Source organism: Chrysemys picta, chromosome 21, assembly GCF_011386835.1.
Source record: "Chrysemys picta bellii isolate R12L10 chromosome 21, ASM1138683v2, whole genome shotgun sequence".
Classification (NCBI taxonomy): domain Eukaryota; kingdom Metazoa; phylum Chordata; order Testudines; family Emydidae; genus Chrysemys; species Chrysemys picta.
Genome location: NC_088811.1, coordinates 6065790 through 6088061, shown reverse-complemented (window position 1 = coordinate 6088061; position 22272 = coordinate 6065790). Strand labels below are relative to the sequence as shown.

Below are 22272 nucleotides of genomic sequence, written 5' to 3'. Positions count from 1 at the left end.
TGAAAAAAAGATAGCACAGAGGTATTTTTCTCCCCAATTTTTTTTTTTAAATAATGCCTCAGCTTGAATACTTCCTTTCAATCTGGCACAAATTAAAATGGCTGAGTTAAAACCCTCTCAAAAATGGGGTTTATAATAGGAACATTCTCAGGTCCTTTACTTTAGCTCTTGTGAGCACTGGTTTAATAACTGCCAGTTTATTAGGTTGAGGGTAAATTAATGGCAGATAAAAATGCAATATTCAGCCATCTGAAGAAAAAATTGGGCTCAGGAACATATTCAGGATTTCCGGCTCTACGCCAACAGAAGTTGGTTGTGTTTCAAAAACAATATGCCAGAGACAATGATCTTACAATATGTTATACTTGTAATGCTGTTACAACCTTGTTAGATACTCCATAGAAGAAAACTGACATCATCTCCAAAAAGTGCCATCTGCTGACCTTTCTCCCCTGAAATGGAGAGCATCAAATTAAAAATGAATACAGTTTAAAAAAAAATACTGTGATATTAAGAGACATTAAAACTTAGGACATTTTTGTTAAAATGATTAAGGGGTATTGAATGACCAGTGAAAAACATCATAATGGAATATGGAGTACTTGTGGCACTGATGAAGTGGGTTTTAGCCCACGAAAGCTTATGCCCAAGTAAATTTGTTAGTCTCTAAGGTGCCACAAGTACTCCTCGCTCTTTTTGCTGATACAGACTAACACGGCTACCAGTCTGAAACCTGTCATAATGGAATATGTTCATTTTATGAACATGTTATAAGTGTTGTAAATGTACATAGAATTTTTTTAGGTCTAAACTGTGCTGAAAAAAGAACAAAAGCTCAGCCCTACAGTTCACAGCATCTTTTGTCTAAGGAGCTTCTGTTGCTTTACAGGTTTAATTATTTATTTCCATGCCATGTGAAGTAAGTATCATTATCTCAATTTTACAGATAGGGAAACTGAGACACAGAGATTTAAGGGCCAGTTTTGAAACCATGACTCTTACTTGAGTGGGACTACTTGTGCAAGTAAGTACTACTCAGCAGGAATAATGGTTGCTAACTCAAGCTCTTTGATGCTTGCAACGGTTGCAAAGTGAGTAAGTGGCAACGTCAGAAACAAAACTTTGGAGTCTTGACTCGTAGTTTCCTGCTCTAATGGCTAGACTTCAAAAATAGTAGAAAACCCCCCATATTTCCATTCCAGTGATATTATTACTATTTTATTTGTACTGCTGTAGCACCTAGAAACTCCAGTAAGGGATCAGGGCCCCATTGTGCTAGGTGCTATACAAATATATCAAACAGACTTTCTATTCTCCAAAAAAAAGTGCATAATTTACATATAGGACGAGAATCGACGGGTGGATGAAAGTGACTGAAGGGGGAGCACCACATAACAATAAGATCATTATGATCAGCATGACAAGCAGCAGTCACACAGGTCATATATACTAGTGCTTAACACGTTTGCAATACTTCTCATCTTCAAAATGCAAATTATGACGGCTCCAGTGGAAGAGTAAGGAACAGAACCCAGTAGTCCTGATACCTAATCTCATGCTCTAGGTATTAACCACATTGCTTCACTGCCTAGAAACAGAAAGAGAGATCAAAAGAATCATGCAGAATCTATAACGAAAAATCTCTGAGTTGAGCCAATGGACAGGTCAGCCATCCATCTCTCTTTTGACACACTTTGGAGGCTCTGCAGGACAGGGACTCCCTGCAGCTTGTTTTTGAAGCTGTTTAGGCAAAAGTATTTTATTTACTTGTTTGAGTTTTTTATCAGGGTTGGCCCTTTGGAGTTATTCATAATATTGTTTGTTTGTTTAGTTATTTCCTTTGTATCTTCATTTTGTTTGTTTTGATTGCCTTTTTCCTCTTGTATGGGTTTATTTAGATAATCTTTGGATTGTGTCTGTTTTTCTTAGTGAAATACCTAGCTGAAACAAAAACAATTGGTGGAACATACTATCAGTATAAAATCTATTGGTTTGTCAGTTATGCTCAGATACATTTGATCCTGTCATCGTGTATCTTACCCTTGAAAAGGTTGCAAACCTCCTGAGATAGTAGAGATGTTCTTTTAGCTGAAACTGGAAAATCACTCACTTGGGAACCTAGATTCTGATCCCATTTTGAGATTTCTCTTTGTAAATGAGTTTATTAATTGACTTGCAACAGATGCCTTTTACTTCTACTGAGGGATGTGGAGACCTCTACTGTTCTAAGAGAGCCTTGAAAATGATTACATAACAATATTAAGTAATGTTTGCTTTTTCAAAAACAGATTTAAAGTATTTGTTAAAAGCCTAAAATTAAGAATGAAACCACTTATAGTGAATAGTGGAATACACATGGTATGATCTACCATTGACTTACCATCTTTCACTGCGGAAGCTGCAGAAACAGCATTGTTTTTATCCTACACTGATTCAGTGGGGTGGATCCCTTGCCCCATGCGATTATGATCATACTACTCCCATAGGGTGTTCCAGCTGAGAATGTCAAAGCCCTTCAGAAACACAAACGGACTAAGCTTCCACTTCCAATTGTGGGGTACTTTAGAGAGAGGTAAATCAAGGCACAGAGGTTAAGGGACATGCCTAACGCCAATTGGTGGTAGGACTGGGAATAGAACACAGGAATCCTTGTGGCCAGGCCTCACTTCCACTTGCCCCAGTTATCCATCCCTCAGCTCTAACCAGAACCCAGGAATCCTGACCCCAAGCCCCATATCCCCCTCTCCTCAGCTACAGCCCACCAGTAGGAACCCTGCCACTCCACCTAGGCAGGTAAGTGTCCTTCCCTCTCCCTGCTGGCTACAGGTGTTCTCCTTGCCCCCTCCTATTTTATGATTGGCTGCCTCGCTTCAGCTCGCCAGGTAACGGATACCGCTCTCTGATTGGCCAGGCCTGGGCGGTATCCCTCTGGGGCGTGGTTTCAGGTGGGCGGCGCTTGCTATTGGTCCGCAGGTAGGGTGGGAGGTGCTCCATTGGCTGTTGTGGCCGCTAACCTGCTGGCTTAGGCCGCCATGTTTGGAGTGGTAGCGGCGGCGCTAGGGCCGCTGCAGCCGCCGGGCGGGGGTCGCCGCTGAGCCGGGCGCGGGGTGGGAAGGGGGGGGGGGTTTCCGGGGTGCGGGCCGCCTCCTCAGGGGGGACCCTAGGCGCGGGGAGGCGGGACCGAGTCCGACCCCAACTTCCTGCCGGGACTTCGGGCAACTTCCAGCCCGGGGGCGGGGGAAGCCGGGGCGGGGTTAGGCTGAGGGGCTGTCGGGGGGTGGCGGGCCGCACTCCTGGGGGGACCCACTTCAGCTGGCGCCGCAGCAGGTAGGAGACAGCCCTCCCCCCACCGCCCCTGTGCTGGGGGGCGTCGCTCCTTCCGCTCGGCTGGTACCCCAGACCTAGAGCCGGGCTGAGCGGGGGCACCCCCGGGCCTGCCTCCCACCCCCGCGCGGGCCAGGAGCCTGCGGGCACCAAGCAGGGCCACGCTCCCCCCACACCGGCCGTGACCCAGCTCTGTAGGGGGCCTGCCCCCAGCCACTGAGTGCCCGGCCCCCAACGGGAGAGAGTCTCCTCTCCGCAGTAGGGAGCTCCCGCATGGGGAAGGCAGGCTGTGCCCGGCTCCTAAGTGCAGCGACCACAACGCCCTGAGTTGGGACACGGACCCTAGGAACAGGAACATCTGCAAACCAGCTAGTGGGGCCCAAACAGTAAAGGGATCACCACACTCTCTGAACCAGAGCTACCTGGGGAGGAATGACCCCAATACTCAAAGACTGACAAATGCTGTAGGTTGTGTCCCCCCAGCTGTTACACCCCTGCTTCAATATATAGGGGGGGGGGTCTTCAGATTATTAAACAGGTTCCTAACTAGGTCTCCCCACCCGCTAAAGGGAGGCCAGCATGCAGCTGGAACCTTTTCCTTAGAGACCTAGTTAACATTGGTTTGGGATACAGCACTGTTTCTTCCCTATGGGAAAGTGAAAAACTTCTGTGTGGCATGAAAAATGTGGGACTAGAAGAAGGATGAGTAAACAACTTTTCTGTAAATAAAGTGTCCCTTCCTTTCTCCAGTCTCTTAAGAAGAGCTTTTCTTGCAATATTTTTGGCCAGAAGTGGAAATATGAGAAGTTTTATTAGGAAACTCTGGGGGACAAAATTGTTCTTGAAGCATTCAGATCCTAGTTTTGCCAACAGTGGAGACAGATTAATGTTCTGACAGTTGGAAGCTTATCTTATCTTCTCTTAACCTGAATAATTTTGTAAAATTAAGTTTAACTGGCCCTATTATTTTTTGACATTACTATTTTTTTAATGCTTATCCCTCTGCTTGTTAGGTGCTTTTAAAAGATTTTATAAAGTTAAAGCAAGCATACTACAAAAGTAATTTAAAAGCTGACATGTTTTTGCAGGACCAAGGTCTTGTGGCGTGGGTAGTCTCATTGATTTCTATGGTATATAGTGGGTAAAGTTAGTCATGTGTGTTAGTCATTGCAGGATCTAGCACTACATCTGTACTTTAATGTGTTCCAGTTTTTCTGTGTGTGTTCATTAACTCTCTGTTTTTGCTTGTGTGTGCAGGTGGACTGGATATCATTGGGGGAAAAAAGAGCTTGTAAATTTCACTTGCTACTTCATTGGAATTTAGCATAACATTAGTGATTACTTGTACCCTCCAAACCAGTCAAATCTTTATGCCTGGAACATATTTGTCATTTAGACTTTTGTATTAGTACCATGCCTAGCAGAATGGGATCGAAAATGAATCTGAACAAAGACTTCATCAGAGTAAAAGCACATTATAATGGGTAAGTCATACAGTCCTTTCAGTGCTGCTTTATATGTGGTTTGTCACTTTAGTTACTAGCGAACAATAGTCCATGAGCTCATTTAGTAATGCAGTAACCAAAGAGTTGATGGTTCCAATGGATACTAACAAATCATTTTGTGTATAAACAATGTTTGTAAATTTACTTGGATGTTAAAATGTTCATTTTTTAAAATTCCTGAATCTTTATGAACTACTGAGAGATGCGTCTGACTTATTGTTAGCTTGTTTTTTGGTTTCTGACCAGCTCTGTTTTGAAACAGAAGTGTTGATGTATTTGCTGATCCAGTTTGAAGATTAATAAAACAATGTAGTCTGTTAAACCCAGGCACAGCTAATATATTTAATTGGTTTTTCTTAGGCCCCAGTCCTGCAATGAGTTCTGCATTGGCAGATTTCCATTAAAGTTAGTGGGGCTGTGCTTGTGAGTTGCTATCCACCTGCATAGTTCTCATTGAAAGTTTGGGGATGTACGCTCTGAGCTCTTTGGGGCAGGAATTGTCTGTGTTTCTACAACACCTATCACAAAAGGGTCCTGATACTAGTTAGCGCCTTTGGGTGCTAGTGTAATGCAAATAATTAATTTATAACTGCTGTTATACTTGCATAATTAGAGGTATCGTTTCTGTGGTTAAAATTGTAGACTGTGCCAGCAACTGCCATTGTTTGGCTTATTGATTTCCCCCACCACCACCTTAATGAAAACTCAAAAGGATTGTCTGTCAGAGAAATATTTATGCAGTTGTGGGAAATAAGTGTTTGGGTTTTAACTATAAATTATTAGTAAATCCAGTAAGAATATTTGCCTGCTATATTTAAAATTCCGTTATTAAAAATGAACTTTAAAAATCCAGTTTACCTTTCACTATTTATGTTGTTGGTCCATGTTGAGTGAAATGCAAACATCAAAGAGTTACAGTTACACCTATTACCTTCACTTTGGTTTATACCGACTTTCATTTCCTGGCAACTTCGCCAGCAGGTTGCTTTTGTTGTTTAGTTTCTAACATTGTAGGGAAATGTTACTTTTTAAACTGAATTTAAAACAATCACGAGAACGCTTCTATCTAGTTTTGAATCCTGCTGCCTCCCTTTTTACTAAATATAACTGAGCTTAAAAGTAATTGACAGTGACTTTTTAACTTAGACTTGAGTTTTGGCCTTTTTCCTCGTAAGCTAAAAATATGTTGATCCCCAGTGTATTCATTGTCAGTAATTTGGTGTTTAGTGTAGTTATATTGTTTTTTTTCAATAAGCAACTTTGTTTAGTAGCAGTTGGAAAGAGGACGACAAAACCAGGATGAAGAATTTAGTCTTTACACACTTTGAAAGGGAGTAATAATATATTACTTTACTAAGGCAATGGCTATACTGTACCGCTGTAAACCCTCTAATGTAGCTGCTCTAAGCTGAGGAGAGAGAGGTCTCCTGTCAGCTTAATTACTCCAGCCCCTGAGAGCAGCAGTAGTTGTGTAGGCAGGAGAAGTTCTCCCGCTGACATAGCGCTGTCCGCACTGGCACTTAAATCAGCATAAATTATGTCACTTGGGGTGGCTAATTCACATCCCTGAGCAACATAATTTATGTCAAATTAAGCTATAGTGTAGCCATAGCCTCATACTCTGTTCTGATGCGTTAGTAGGATCCACAAATAATGCCTTGAAAACAAAATGACTGGGTCCATGGCTATATAGGGAAAGTTTTTGCTCCTGCAGTGAAATGTGGCATAGTCTTGTGGCTAGTGTGGGGGGACTGGAAGACAGCTCCTTGATTGTAAAACTAGCCATACCATCAACTCTCATTCTAACCGTGAGCGAGTCACTTAATCTCTGTGTCTCGATTTACCCATCTGTAAAATGGAAATCCACCAGAACCTTTCTAATTCACACTTCATTACAGATATGATAATTTGCACATAAAAATATGTCCTCAAATATTTAATGAGGCCTTGTTTATAGTGAGGATTAATGTTAAGACTATCTTTCAAAATATTGCAGGACATGATATTAAATTTATATAGCTATTATATATTTAATAGATTTGTTTTTATTATAATAGATGTGTAAGTGAATACATGTGAAAATAAATGAGCACAGCATATTTTGTGGTGCATTATTATTGCTGTTATAATGTTACTCTTGCTCAATAATTTGTGAAATTTTGATAATCAGCAGTGATTAGTGCTAATTAGCAAGGTTTTACTACCTGACAGGGCTGTTTGAGATTTAATGAGTACTTGTAAACAGCTTTGAAATCTTTGGATGAAAGGCTTGCACCATACAAGTGCTGCTAAGTGTGCCTAGTTTAAGTTGAGTAGAGATCTTTATCCTAAATTTATAAGACCATGTCAGTCTGGGTTTATGATTAAAGGATGTTCTCAACTTAATTATAGTAGCACTAGAGTGGTACTACATGTTTGAGATGTGAAAGCTGCTCTGAAACGGTGTAGTCCACAAATGTTATATCCAATATATATATGCACAACATTCAAACCCAAGAAGTGTTTCCAGAATATAAAATGTGTAATTCTCCAAAAGTTTGCAAGGTATATGTATAGGCTTGTTCAAGAATGAAGCAGACCTTTGAATATTTGAAATTTGTGGTAACATTTGATTCATTACTAGAATTCACTGGAAGGAATGTGAATATCATAAAAGGAATTAGTAAAAGCATTGAGAACATTTTTTGTACTTCCTGCAACAAGTATTCTGTAATTTTCATGAGTCATGCAGATTGCATTTGTAGACAAAAATGGTTCTTTTTTCTTACAATTCATTCAGAACCTCTGAAGCATTCTAGCCATCATTGTTTAACGCTTTTCTCAGTTGGAGAAGAGCAAAGCATCTGTCCCACTTACAAAGTAGGGGTCCCAGAATTACTGAATTTTGTCTTTGCTTTGTTGACACACAGTTCTATGTTAAGTAACAGATTTATGTAAAACAATTTATGGGCTAAAGCATAGCATGATAAGTGTTTCAGTATCTGTTCTGGATTCCTGCTTTCATATCTGCAGATGTAGTAAAACATACTATTTCAGAATTAGTGTCAAGAGTTATTCAGATAGCTGCTAAATAAGTTAGAGCGCCAATTGATGATAGTACAATATACCTTTTTGAAATTATGATTAAACAAATAGCCTGTTTACATAAGGACAAGGAAGCTGCAAAAATCATGACTGTTGTGATTGTGTCTCCATGGAGTCTCAGGAGCTATGGCATTTGTATTTCTTGGGTGTAATAGAGTTCCTTATGTAGCAGAAATGACAGCATACGGAAACTGAAGTATAGAGCAAATTTGTGTAATTTCTCATTTCATTTTAAAAAACATTTTGTTGCTTGTCTAGATTATGTATAATCCTCTGAAGTAATCTGCATTAAATCCTATTGACTACAAATGAACTGCATGACTCTGGTTAGCTCTGGCCTAGCCAGCATGATTCTAACCTTTGCAATGCCTCATCCCAAGAATGCAAGAAATGCTCTTAATCCAAGTATGTGCCCAACATTGGCCCCTTATGCCGCTTGATGGAGTCTGGCTTCTTAAATCTGACTGGGGATTCTTAAGTAAAGTTTATCAACAAATAGTCTTCATTCAGCTGTGCTCTGACCAGCTGATGTAGCTGTTGGCATTCAGATTTAATGTAGTAGATCTCAAGAATATATATAATTGACACTAGTTAATTGGATAAATACTGTACACAATTGCATCAGAAATAGATGCTGCTTGGGCAAAATAACAGTGGTAGTTTTTTCATCTGTACCTCTCTAATTAGTACAAAGAATGGCAGTCCATCTCCCACTTAAAGTTTTAATAATTTAAGGCTTGATCCTGCCATAGGTTTTGCATCTAATACTTACCCTGAACTCCCACTGAAGTCAGTGTATGCATCCTGTGGTAGTAATATGCATTCTGGGCCAGATCCTGAAATGGATGTTTGGCATTGAGTAAATTCCATACTCAGGGGAATTTCAACATCAGAGGTTGATCTTCTAACTCTGTGGTTCCCAAACTTTAACAACCTGTGAACCCCTTTCACTAAAATGTCAAGTCTCGTGAACCCCCTCCTAAAAATGAATATTTCCAGGGATTTTCTCCTTTACCAGAGTATAAATTATAAAAGCAGTGATCTTGGAAATATAAAATTTGTTTTTATGACATGCTTATTACACACTATTAGTATTAACTATTATTTATCATTACAATATTTTTATTACATTATGAAAATGGCAACACTCTTCCAAGATTTCACTTTCGTAGCTTGTATCACTTTGAATAAGGCTGTTATAAGACAAGGCTCCTATGTTTCATCAAGGAGTATCAGATGTGAAACAGCATGAAGGTATTTAAGAAGCCAACTCGGAGTTCCTCCTACACAAGCATTCAGGTCTTGAGCAGTCCAGGCAAACAACGCACGTTACAACAAAGCTTAAACTTGTTCTTCATAATAATTTTAAAAACAATACTAGCTGCCCATTTAATTTTAAAAACAGCAAAAAAATATTCACCTCCCTTTCCATTTCTTATAAGGAGTCTTGAAGTTTAAATCTCCTCAGTGTGATAGATATGCTTGCTTTGATCTGCTTAGCTCTTGGAAGTTCAGGGGCTCCGTGCTGCTGGCCCCGTGCTGCCTGGGGTCCCTAGGGACAGCTCTGTTCGCCATTAGGGAATTTTTTCCTGAGAACCCCCTGTAACATTTCACGAACCCCAGTTTGGGAATCACAGTTCTAACTGAAAGCATATAGATGGAATACCCAAAGTGGATGGTGTCACAGCGCAGGTACACACACAGAGTTGAATCAGTTTTCACCTACAAAACAACATGACTGAATAGTTATGTGATTCTATCCATCTCTCCTGTGTTGTCTTCACTGAGCTAGTTACACGCTGAGTAGAAACAACCTGTAACTTGAGCTGTATTTCATAGTCAGGTACCTAGAGATACAGGTATGAAGGGCCCTCCACGGAAGTCATATTAGAAATTTGTTGTAACTTTTGGACAGAAGGTGTTTGTTACATATAAATAACTGCTGTTGTTACATACATGAGAGAGATCCTGGCTAAAAGGTCATGTGGATATTCTGCAAGTTTTGTTTACATAATACTGAAGTATGGGACAGTGTTAAATTAGATTGACTTTTTTCTGGATCTGTAACTTATGTCCTTTAAAATGTTAGTTTCAAAGGGAAATAATTACATTCTTAATCTCCTACTGTAATCTCATCCCAAAGCATCTTTACATACATGGGAAATGTAGAGTGTTGCCATTCATTCCTGTCCATGGGTAGTTCTTCCAGTAAGCCCAGCCTGGTCATGTCCCTGTGTACAATGTCCCGCCATCTATTCGGAAGTCAGCTTCTAGGTCTGACCTGTTGTGTTTTTATTATTTTCGTTGGCTTACTATCATTCGTTTGTTCTACAGTGTCCGCATCAGTGTAATCTTTCAGTTGCAGCGAATCCCCTTGTGACGGTGCCCCCCCATAAGGCTTTATGGAAATATGCTTATGAATATATGTGACATAACTGGAATATTTTCTGTGCTACATATGCTTTGTAACATATCTATGTAAAGGTTATGATCTACTGAATCTATTAATCCTATTTGTATGCATGTATCATTTTTGTACTCAAAGTTATGAATATTGGCCGTGTACTGGCTTGATTTCTAAATAACCTTAGAGCATTTGGTTAGTTGCTGGAGAAAGGAATTCGCAAAGTTAAGTGCCCAATCAGGAAGCACTTAAGGAACAATGCATCTTGGAATGCTCCAATCCACATAAGTCTTCCTGGAGATATTCAAGATACCATGTGGGCAATGGCTTCTGCCTGTAAAAACTGTGAGTCATGCATGGACATGTGACTTGCCCAGGTGACTCCAGAACTCCATCTTGGAGCTGGACTTTGCATAGGAGAGAGGAGGGGGTCTCCACCCACAAGAGAGAGTCTATTTAAGCCCATGGGAGACCCCTCCATTTTGTCTTCAGCTGGCTAAAGAGAGGGCCTCTCCACCCCCAAAGATACCTGGAAGAAACTGGAACAAAGGACAGTGACTGCAAGGGGTGTGAGTAATTGCTGGGCCCAGACTAAAAGGAGATTAGTCTGTAAAAGGAAGCATTCTGGAACTGGTGAGGATTTGATCTGTATTCAGTTGGATTAGATATAGACTGGCGTGTTTTGTTTCATTTTACTTGGTAGTTCACTTTGTTCTGTCTGTTACTACTTGGATCACTTAAATCCTACTTTCTGTATTTAATAAAATCACTTTTTGCTTATTAATTAACCCAGAGTATGTATAATACCTGGGGGGAGGGAGGGGGGGAAGGCAAACAGCTGTGCATATCTCTCCATCAGTGTTATAGAGGGCGAACAAAACAGATTTATTTGGGTTTAGACCCCATTGGGTGTTGGGCATCTGAGTGTTAGAGACAAGAACACTTCTGTAAGCTGCTTTCAGTTAAGTCTGCAGCTTTGGGGCAAGTAATTCAGACCCTGGGTTTGTGTTAGAGCAGAGAGGCATGTCTGGCTCAGCAAGACAGGGTGCTGGGGTCCCGAGCTGGCAGGGAAATCAGGGGCAGAAGTAGTCTTGGCATATCAGGTGGCAGCTCCCAAGAGGGGTTCTGTGATCCAACTCGTCACACCCCTACCTTGGTGTCACATTTTATTTTCCTTCTAACTTCTTCGTTTATTTGAATACATCATTCTACTTTTCAACTGCCATCTTCTGAAAAGCTCTCATCTCTACTGCCTCCAGCCTTCTGACGTCTGTTTCATTTAATGCAACTGTTTTCAGACCATAGAGTAATACTGTTAGTACAGTGGTGTGATAAATTTTCACCATGGTACTGAAGATAATGGTTTTTATCCATAATTTCATCAGGCTCCGTGCAGCACTTGTAGCTAAAGCACTTTTCCTTTTAAACCTCAACCTTGATGGAACCATCATCACTAATCAAGCTTCCTAGGTGTACTCAAGATTGTACTTGTTCTATGATTTCCCTGCTGCATTTCAACACTTCATCTGTTGTCCCTTTTCTAGTATGAATCCCAGGCAAGATAATGGAATGGCTGATACAGGACTCAGTTAATAAAGAATTAAAGGAGGGTGATATACTTAATGCAAATCAACATGGGATTATGGAAAATAGATCTTGTCAGACTAACTTGATATCTTTTTATCAGATCACAAGTTTGGTTTATAAAGGCAATAGTGTTGTCATAGTATACTTAGACTTCTGTAAGGCAGTTGACACACAGCATTTTGATTAAAAAGATGATATAAAATTACCCTGGCACACATTAAATGGATTAAAAACTGGCAAACTGATGGGTCTCAAAATGTAACTCTAAATGAGGAATTGTACAATGGGTGTGTTTCCATTGGGGTCCCACAAGGATCATTTCTTGGCTCTATGCCATTTAATATTTTTATCGGTGACCTGGAAGAAAATATAAAATCATCAATGATAAAATTTGCACATGACACAAAAATTGTAGGAGTGGTAAATAATTAAGAGGACAGGTCATTGATTCAGAGTGAACCGGATTGCTTGGTAAATTAAGAGCAAGCAAACTATGCATTTTTAATATGGCTAAATGTTTACCTCTAGGAACAAAAGAATGTCATCCATACTTACAGGATGAGGGACTCTCGTTGGATTTCCCCAAGACAGGCTACTCCCATCCATCATCCAGGGGACATGCCTCTATGCTGTTGTATCCTAGTGCAAGGCCTGCTATAATAGTGATTTCAAAGTTAGATGAAGTATTTTCTTCAGATATTTTTGTTCTTTTTTTGTAACACATCAAGATTTATGGTCTCTCTAAGATATTGCCCTAGGGACAATAAATAATATTTATGTTAACAGAAATCAATCTATTGTCTCATCATCATAGTGTGTGTTCTTTAGCTATATTCTTCCGAGAGCATACTTTGCTGCTTGAAATAAGTTGGAAATTTTGTTTTTAGTTATAATATTTTTTTTGTCTCTGTATTTTTCCATTGGTTCCTCTTCTTCACTGTGCTTGTATTTATTTAAAAACAAATTCTACCAGTAAGAAACATATTAATATCTGAGGAGAGGACATGAAACGTGGCTGGAGTGTCTCAATTTACAGAAGTGGTAATAGAAAGTTTCAAAATGGTTCTGAATTACTTATTTAATCCACAGGATGGTCCCTTTCATTGATGAATTATTGCTCTCTCCATATTTTCTAATTTCAGTAGTAGCTTTCCACAGTCTGCAGAGGGCTAATTTTCCCTGAGAACTTTATTTCTGAATGACACACCATGTGCTTAGATGTACAGTTTGACGATATGGCCACAGCTCAACAAATCCACCTGTCTGTAGCCTCAGATCACTTTATATATATATATATATATATATATATATATATATATATAAAAATAAAAGTTTAGATAGATAAATAAACAATAGTTCCATATTTCTTTTATTATATTGCAGGGGTGGGCAAACTTTTTGGCCTGAGGGCCACATCGGGGTTCTGAAACTGTATGGAGGGCCGGGTGCAGTGTATTAAATTGCTCCCCGTAGGAACAGTGGCACAGCAAGCTGAGGTTGCAGAGGAGGGGCCGGGGACTAGCCTCCCCAGCCGGGAGCGCAAGGGCCGGACAGGACGGTCCCGCGGGCTGGATATGGCCCGTGGGCCATAGTTTGCCCACCTCTGATATATTGGCACTACTGTTATCTGTACACAATTGTATACAATTATATTTATTTTGTAATTAGATTATTGAATGGATTGCCACATGAAGTTGTTGAGGTTAAGAATTTAGCAAAATTGAAAAAGCGATTGGATATTTAAACAGATAACTAGAGTTGTTACAATTATGGTTAAATATTTTGGGGGATATTAAATATCATTCTTCAGGTCTTAAGCCAATCTCTGACAATCAGAGATCAGGATGAGACCAAATGTGGGGAGTGCAAACTGATCTATATTGGCCTACTTTAGGATTCTTACGCCTCCTGTGAATTATCTGGTACCAACCACTGCACTAGACAGCATGCTGGACTAGATGGACCTTGGGTCTGATCCAATATGACAATTTGTGTGTTGCTATAATAAAAAAAAATGCAAATTTATAAATAATGTTCAATATTTAATCCTATCCCCATTTGAATGTCCTGAGTCCTAGGGCCCAATCCTGTAACCACAAATGTATAGTTCCATTAAGGACATAACTGGGATAAGATATGAAGACATGGTGAATGGCCTAAAAAGTTTACATACTCCCTATCCTACAAACACTTGGGCTTATACTTGCAGCACTGGGTCCTTACAGGATAACCTCTCTGGGTCAGTAACTGTGACTTTGTATGCACTGTAGTAACCGCATTGGTCCCAGGACATTATACAGACAAGGTGGGTGAGGTAATTAATGCCTTTTATTGGACCAACTTCTGTTGGTGAGAGAGACAAGCTTTCCAGCTACACAGAGCTCTTCTTCAGCTGTGTGTGGCTCGAAAGCTTCTCTCTCTCTCTCTCTCTCTCTCTCCCCCCAACAGAAATTGGTCCAATAAAATGTATTCCCTCACCCACCTTGTTTCCCCGTCTTTGTGTCTGTATACAGTGTCTGCCCAGGGCCGGTGCAACCATGAGGCAGACTAGGTGGCTACCTAGGACGCCAAGTGGTTGGGGGTGCCAAAAAGCGGTGCCTCCCCCCCCAAATTTTTTAAACAGTGGAGCACCAGGCTGCCGCTGCTCTCTGCCTCCCAGTTCCAGAGGGGCCGCCAGCAGCGTGGCTAGTCCCTCCCCCTGCAACAACCCTGGGCACAGACACACTCCCACCTGCCAGCCCCTTGCAACAACCCCCTCGTGCCCACTACTCCCTTGTGCCACTCCCTCCCTGCCACTGCACCCCCTGTAACAACCCCGGGCACAGACACACCCCTGCCTGCCAGCCCCTTGCAACAACCTCCTCCTGCCCACTCCTCCCTTGTGCCACTTCCTCCCTGCCACTGCACCCCCTGCAACAACCCCGGGCACAGACACCAGCCCCTTTCAACAACCCCCTTCTGCCCACTCTGTTCCTGCCACTGCACTCCCTGCAACGAGCCCCTTTTGCCTCTCTGCAATCTCTTCCCTGCCACTACACCCCTGCCCCCTCCACTTCTTGGCCACCTCCACTCCCTGCAACAATCTCGTGCACCCCCCTCTCTGCCACCTTCACCCCCTGGAAGAGCCCCCATACGACCTCCCTCTTTGCAGCTCCCTTCCCCCCACCCCGTGCCCCTGCACTTTGTGAACATCTGGGCCCCTGTGGGGAACTTGGCCGTAGGAAGGTGGGGGCTGGACATCGGAGGGGGGGCGCAAGGTGGAAGTTTTGCCTAGGGCGCAAAATATCCTTGCACCAGCCCTGTGTCTGCCTCCATGAAGCATCTAGATTCTGCTTTGGTTTTGAGAACTAGTGTAATTTAAATGCTTTTAATTATTGAGAGCTCTAAGAAGTACTTGTGGACTCCAGACCACTTATTCTAAGGTTGCTTGCAAAATAAACCTCAGTCTCACTCAGCAAATCATGGTAGCTTATCACATTAAAGATCAATCTGGAAAACCATATTTAAAAACCTGCATGTTTTTTCATTTCCATTAGGAATAATTAGTTAAGATTAAAAACTGTAATTTAAGATCTCTTCAAATGTTAAAGAAAAAAAATTCCATGTTGAAAGATTATATAGCCCACTTTTAATCTACATTTGAAACTGATATTATTGTGCTCACAGCTTTACTTCCAGTCACTCTTAAAAATTGGCTTGCAAAAATATTCCTTTTGCCTTCAAAAAACAAACAACTTACAGCCATATGACCTAATAATGCATGCATATTTTTCTTGACATAGTCTCCACATTTTTGACACTTTGACTAAACAGTTTCCATGAAAATCAACTTGAATATTGTAAAGTTTCAATTTCCAGCAGACATACACAAATGTATGAAGTAGGTAAGACAGCTTGTGTTTTCTAAAATGATTTGTCATAGAGGGTGAAAGTAGCAAAACTAATTAAATCATGTTTAGCTTATTCTCCTCATTTCTGTTCTCCTTGTTGACTTCAGTACATTACGTGAATAATTTACATATGGCTCTAAGTACGTATTCTTAACTGAGAAGTGCAGTTGTATAGTTATCCACTAGAGGGTCTTACACTTTTTTTATCTCTGAACATCCTTCAAACACCTGCTTTTTTTGCCATGTTTATTTTGTGTAGCTTTTTCTTGAGGTACTTTAACGTAAAACATGAAAAATCTACTTCACATGTTCAGTTATATACAGACTAGGTCATGTAAAAACTAAAAAACATGCTTACATGCAACAGCTTAGTGTGACAAGATGTAGTTTCACAAATAAATTCTCTAGGGTACTAAGTGGTTTACTTTGTGTGGGTTTCATCATTCTAGAAACACTGAACTTCGTAGAAAGGAATTAAAAACTTAAGCTTCAAGGAAAATAATACGCCCCAAAAAAAGCATACCCGGCTTGCTAAAAGCTAAAACTTAGCATCCCATTCTAATTGTCTGTCTTTATCATCTTTCAATAGTTCCATGTTGACTTCAGATTTTAGAATTTTGTAATTATCAACTATTCTGCTAAAAGTATAGTTTTTAGCTGAAGTGTGATGCAAATATTATTTTCAATGCAGTAACTTTGAAATTAAAGTTTTATCACACCTAACACCAGAAATAACTTTGCCACTCTTCTCATTAAAACCATGTAAATGTGATAAGTCAGATTTTAAAACTTAATAATCTGTTGTAGATCTTTCACCATCCTACTGGTCAACTGTTATATACAGTGGTTTGTCAGTTTATTCCGGTCTCGCTTTCCTTCCCCCATTTGTTTCTTTCGTCTTAAGTAAAGTTGCAGGAGGTCAGGGACATTTTTTGTATTTTTAATTTTTAAAAAATGTTCAGAATATTTTTAATTTATGAAATACAGCACAGAAAAATGTGGAATTTAATTCTTCTTTTTTCAGAATATTTACATAAGCAAAGTCTCTTTAGTAATGCAGGGACTTCTGAGCTGCTGCAAAGTCCTATATAAACTCCGACATGTTTCAGTCTTTGATTCCATCTATCTAAAGAAAAAATCGCTGTGGCTAGTTTAGGAGTTACAAAAGCTATGCGTTTTAAAATGCCCATTTAGTTCATGTAACGTAAGTCTCAATGTTTAACAGCCAATAAAGCAGATATTGAAAAGCCAGGATCGTTAATGTAAAATATAATATTAAAATAATGTTGAGATGCAAAGGCAATCTATCTCCCCAGGGACACCAGGAGAGCCTAGCCCTTTCTCACAGGAATAATACTTGCTTGTTCAAGTAGTCCCATTGATTTCAATGGGATTACTTTAGTGAGTAAGTGCTGCTTGTGTGAGTACAGCTCAGCAGGATAAATTCCACAGCTACAGCTACTGAAACAAGCAGTTTATGGCAGATGCCATATTTCCGAATGAGGGAATACATTTTGTGATTTAAATCTGTGAATTCATCTTTTGCAGGGACATCCTAATAACAAATTTGGATGCATCAATGAACTATGGTGAACTTTGTGATGAAGTGAGGGAGATGTGCAGTTTACAACAGGAACAGCCAATTACCCTCAAGTGGATTGATGATGAAGGTATTACAGACACATGAGAGATTCTTTTGTAAATCTTTACTTGTTTTCCATATTGTATAGTATGACAAAATATTAGGCGGGGGGGAGGGTTCATGAAATTGCTTAATTTAGTTTTCAGATAATACAGGCATTTTTTATTGTAATTTATAGATATCGTGGGACATAACCCTGTTTCACATAACAGGAAGGTTTGGATAAATGAGGCTCAGATAATCAAGGTTGTGCTGTACTTGAATTCACTTTTTAATCTTTTTAAATAATGAACTTTTTCAAAGTGTAATTATCTGAAGCACTGTTTCCCTAGATTGATTAGGGAAATATATGGTGGGAAGGAATGTGGCAGGGTGATTGCTTTCCTTACCTGGATGCTCTATTTTCTTTCTTTCTTTCTTTCTTTCTTTCTTTCTTTCTTTCTTTCTTTTGTAAATGGAGAAAATGCAAACATAAGGGAACTAGAATTGTGGATCTGTTCTGATTGTTGAGGTCCATGAACTGCCTTGACAGGGTGAGAGCCACCATTTTCCAAGAGGAAGTCATGAAGTTACTAATGGCTATGGCTTAATTAGATAATGATTGTAGAGTGCATGTAGAGAAGGGGTGGAGTTCCTTGCTGGCAGAGCTCCAGGACTACATACCCAAGTCTCAAGATTCTATTTTTTCTGATTTTCTTTCTCTTGATTTTTTTTAATCTAAAAACATTAGTCAAAATGCTCTTAATTTTTCTTCCCTGTGTGTGTGTGTGTGTGTGTGTGTGTGTGTGTGTGTGTGTGTGAGAGAGAGAGAGAGAGAGACACCTTGGGCCATCCTGATGGGAGTGTTTCCTTCTGAGGACCATGTTGCAGGGGTAAAAAGTAGTGGCCTTTGCCCACACCTTTTGGAAAGGTTAATATAGTAGGTATTGTCAGGTGAGCCTGTAGTATTCTAGGGCCCACCTGTGTCTTGCAGTGGGCTGGGATGAACTGTAAGCTTATGGATAGCAGCAGCTAGCTGGTCAGTCATCCTGAGTGCTACTGCTCAAGAGTTATGGCAGGGGATCAGAAGCATGGCTCTGCTGGAGCAAACTTCCATGTTCATTCCCTGACTAAAGCCTTGCAGCAGAAAAGACTTTACTTTGGGTATTGTGCTTAAGAAGCAAATAAAATCAGTTGTCCAGGGATTAGGCCCCCTCCACAAAATTACTTAGGTCTCGATCCTGCATTGAGAGCCATGCAAGCAGGTTCCTGAACCTGTACAGAGTCCCGTTGAAATCACTTGCAAACCGGAATCAGATCAGGCCTTTTGTTTAAGGGCGAGAGAGAAACTGACCTTTGGGGAAGTCTCTTGAAAGACTCCAGAGAACACCAGGTCTTGACCTTGCTTGTGAACAAACTGGCATTCTCAGTTCTTGTACCATGTTGAAAAAGTAACCAGTCCTTTGTAATTTATGGTAAAGATGTTGTTTAAAAAGGTTTATTGGGCATTTGGAAAATCTGCTGTTTTTGTTTGGTACTTCCTTTACCTGGGAGAGAGTAGAGACGCTAAGGTAGAGTCCTTTTCTGTAAGGAAGCTGACTGAGATCACACCTTTGGCTAACCCAGCTGAAATACCACCAATGTATAACTGATTCTCCAGAGATTGAATTCCAAACTAGACGATGACCTAGCTCATTTTGTCTAGCCAATTAGAAGGATAAACTGATTTTTTCCCCCTGTCTTCTCCAATTCTTTTCTCTCCAATGCACTGTTGCTGCACTCCTTAAGTCAACATGGATGGATTTTTCTAACTCACTTTTTTCCTCTTGTTGCCACTGATGAAGCCGTGCTATTTTGGTTACATCAGTTGTAGAATATCTTAAAGGAAGATGTGGGACAGTTGACAGAAGGACATAGGCTTGTAAAGTGCTGCTGCAGCCCGTGCCTGCATGTGTATACCACAATTAAGCAGCCTCTTAGCCTGAGCATTAGTCAGCTGATGTGGGCCAGCCGCTGGTGTCTAATTGCAGTGTAGACATCCCCAAGAGTATAATTGATGTGAACAATCACTTGAAGAAAGAATGGTTACTTACCCCACAGTAACTGTGGTTCTTTGAGGTGTGTTGTCCACACAGATTCCACATTCTGCCTTCCATCCCCATTTATCGGCATCCCAACACCTGAGATTCTTATTGGCAAAGGAACTGAATGGTGGTTGAGGCTGCCTGGCCCCTTATGCCCTTGCCTGTGGCATGGGTGCTGCCGCACTCCCTGGCTTGAGTGGTTTCCATCCTATACAGGGTTTACAGTTTGGTTCAATGTCTCTCAGTACCCACTCTATACAAATTGTTCCAGCAGCCCTGGTCGGTGGTGGTCATGAGGGTCGCAGGCCTGGCCACAACATATACTGCTAGTCAAAAAGAACCCAATCTTGTGCATAAGCTGCATGTGCGCCATGATTGGAATCCGTGTACACAACACATTTTGAAGAATCACTCTGACTGCAGAGTAAGTAACTGTTCTTTTCTGGGTTTAAGCTCTGTCACCCTCTCTCTGAGAATTTTTGGCAAGTCACTTAACCTCCTTGTCTCACTTTACCTTAATATAAAATGGGTATAACTGTATTTCCAACCATGTTTGTTTATAAAGTGCTTTGAGAGCAAGAAGTGAAAGGCACTTCAGAACTGTAAAGCTTCATTATTCAATAACAAGTAAAAAAAAAATCTTTTAAAATAAAGTGCACATTTTAATAGCAAAATGACAAAGCTTGATGAAAGGCTGTTCAGAATTCTTCTTTATGCTATTCTTTGGCATGCATGTGAAGTAACATTTTTCAAAAATGTATAAGTCCTATTTGACTTTAAATACAATTTGAGTCAGATAGATGCTGCTGAAAATTTTACTTCTAGTCCTATTCATCTTTGGAATGAGTGTGTCTGCTTGCTTTCAAGGTGATGATACAACTGTGTTATGGAAAAACTAAATGTTTTTGCCACTTACGATTTGTGATGTTTTGCACAGAACATATGACAAGAACTATAGCAGTGATACATATTTTCCTTTTTCTGTTGATTATTCTACCTGGCAGCCACCTTACTATTTCTGTAAGTCATTGGATGCAGCCTTGATTGTAGTATTGGTCTAATGTATCCCATTGAAGGACTAGTAGATGGATTGATGTTGGCTTCCTTTAAAGGAACACTTTACTAAAAGAGACAGTACTGTTACTGAGTCACACTGACATTACACATTATGGCGTTTAACTATGGTGTGAGCAAGGTGCACATTTTATGTGAACTGAATGCTTTCATCTACTTGAGTGCTATTTTCAAGGGACGTTTTCAAGGTTGATAGAGCCAAAAGTGACCTCTCCTGGTGTGGGAGGGAAAGTGTAGTAAGCTGTCTGTCTAGTAGTTAGGAAAAAAGTGCTAGTGTACAGTGCTTGAAAAAGTAGATAAGGCATCTACTAGATGAAAGGGTACACACCCCCTTATAGCTAGAGAGGTGGGGATTGGGAATTCACCCTAAAGGCCCCACTGGGACCCTTGCCCCATCCAACCACCCCTTCTCTCTGTTCCCTGACTCCCGGGCCAGGAGCTCGGGGGCCATCTGGCCTGCGGGCCTTAGTTTGCCCACCCCTGGGATAGCTGCTAGGAACATGAGGGTGCTTTCCCTGGATCTTTCTTGGAACTACAGCTTTCATATCTGCCATGGGCTAATAATTGTCTGACAAATGTAAAACTCTTCTGACACGCCTCTTCCTCCTCAAGTTGCTGGAAGTGAGGGAAGACGTTCCTTCTTTTTTATCTCAGTGACTGTGAAGAAGGATGTTGGTGTAGTGTGGTCTGTTCCCTCTCCTCCCTCCTCTGTAAGGTGAGACAGTGCTCTGGAGTCTACAACTTTAACTCACCTACAACCTCCTGGTTGCTGTGAGTAGGGGCAGGCTGGATAAAAATTAATGATTTAAAAAAAATCATTTTTTATTTAAATCATATTTTTTGATGCTTTTTGAGGGAAAAAACGTATCTAAAGATAGCTTTATTTAAGATACACTAGCTCAAAGATATCTCATCATGGAATAGGGATTATAAATTCTAATTCTATAATATGAGACAATATATTCATGTAATGTTTAAGAAAAGTTTTTTGTAAATGAGTTCCAATAGTCTTGGATTGGGGACCCAATCTTATGGGGTTCCAGGGGCTTCTGTATAGATTATTTAGGTTAATCTTTCTCTCTACCCAATGAGACTCAGTGCTCAGTCTAGAAGATACCATCAGAGATGCTTAGTTTTGCAGTTCTCAAATTGTGGTTTTGTGTCTCCAGAGATAACATGCTTGTTAACAGCAAAAATGGTTTTAAATAAATAAATAACGTATAGAGGTGAGAAATAACAGACCTCAACCCTTTGTCCCTCTGCAAATTTGTGTACACAGAGTCAATCCCTTACTTCTCTTTAAAAGTGCAAAGTTTCAAAAAGTTCAATGAATAAAAGATTGTTGGGGGCGGAATAGATCTGGACAAGGAGAAAAATCTGGAGATAAATGTGAGAAGGGAAGGACAGGCAGTAGAAACAAAAGTGAAACAGTTTGAGCTGCATATTCCAGAAGTCTTGAGGTCTTTCTGAGTGTAGCCTTCATTGATTTGAGATCTACCATACCATTCTCTAGGGTTACCATATTTGAACATTCAAAAAAGAGGACACTCCACAGGGGTGTCGGCCCTGCCCCCAGTCCACCCACGCTCTGCCCCCACTCTGCTCCAGGTCCTGCCCCCTCCCCGCTCGGTCCCGCCACCGCACCCCTCCTCACCCCTTAGCCACCGCTGGCTTGCTGTGTCCCTCCTCAGTCCCCCCA

At 40.6% G+C, this 22272-nt stretch overlaps 1 protein-coding gene across 5 annotated transcripts in view; it reads left to right on the top strand.

Moving 5' to 3' along the window:
• The first annotated feature begins 3120 nt into the window (after positions 1-3120).
• The window catches only part of PRKCZ (protein kinase C zeta), a 168304-nt gene continuing 149152 nt past the window's right edge, over positions 3121-22272 (top strand). For 4 of the 5 annotated variants that reach the window (XR_010594238.1, XR_010594237.1, XM_065575098.1 and 1 more), the window contains exons 1-3: positions 3121-3327; positions 4582-4808; positions 17343-17464. Coding sequence is in view for 3 of the 5 variants with exons in the window: in XM_065575098.1 (XP_065431170.1) it covers positions 4738-4808; positions 17343-17464 (193 nt within the window). In the remaining 2 variants the exon portion in view is untranslated. Of the gene's footprint in view, positions 3328-3575; positions 3789-4581; positions 4809-17342; positions 17465-22272 lie in introns of those variants that run through there. The other variant, XM_005292950.5, reaches the window with a different exon arrangement.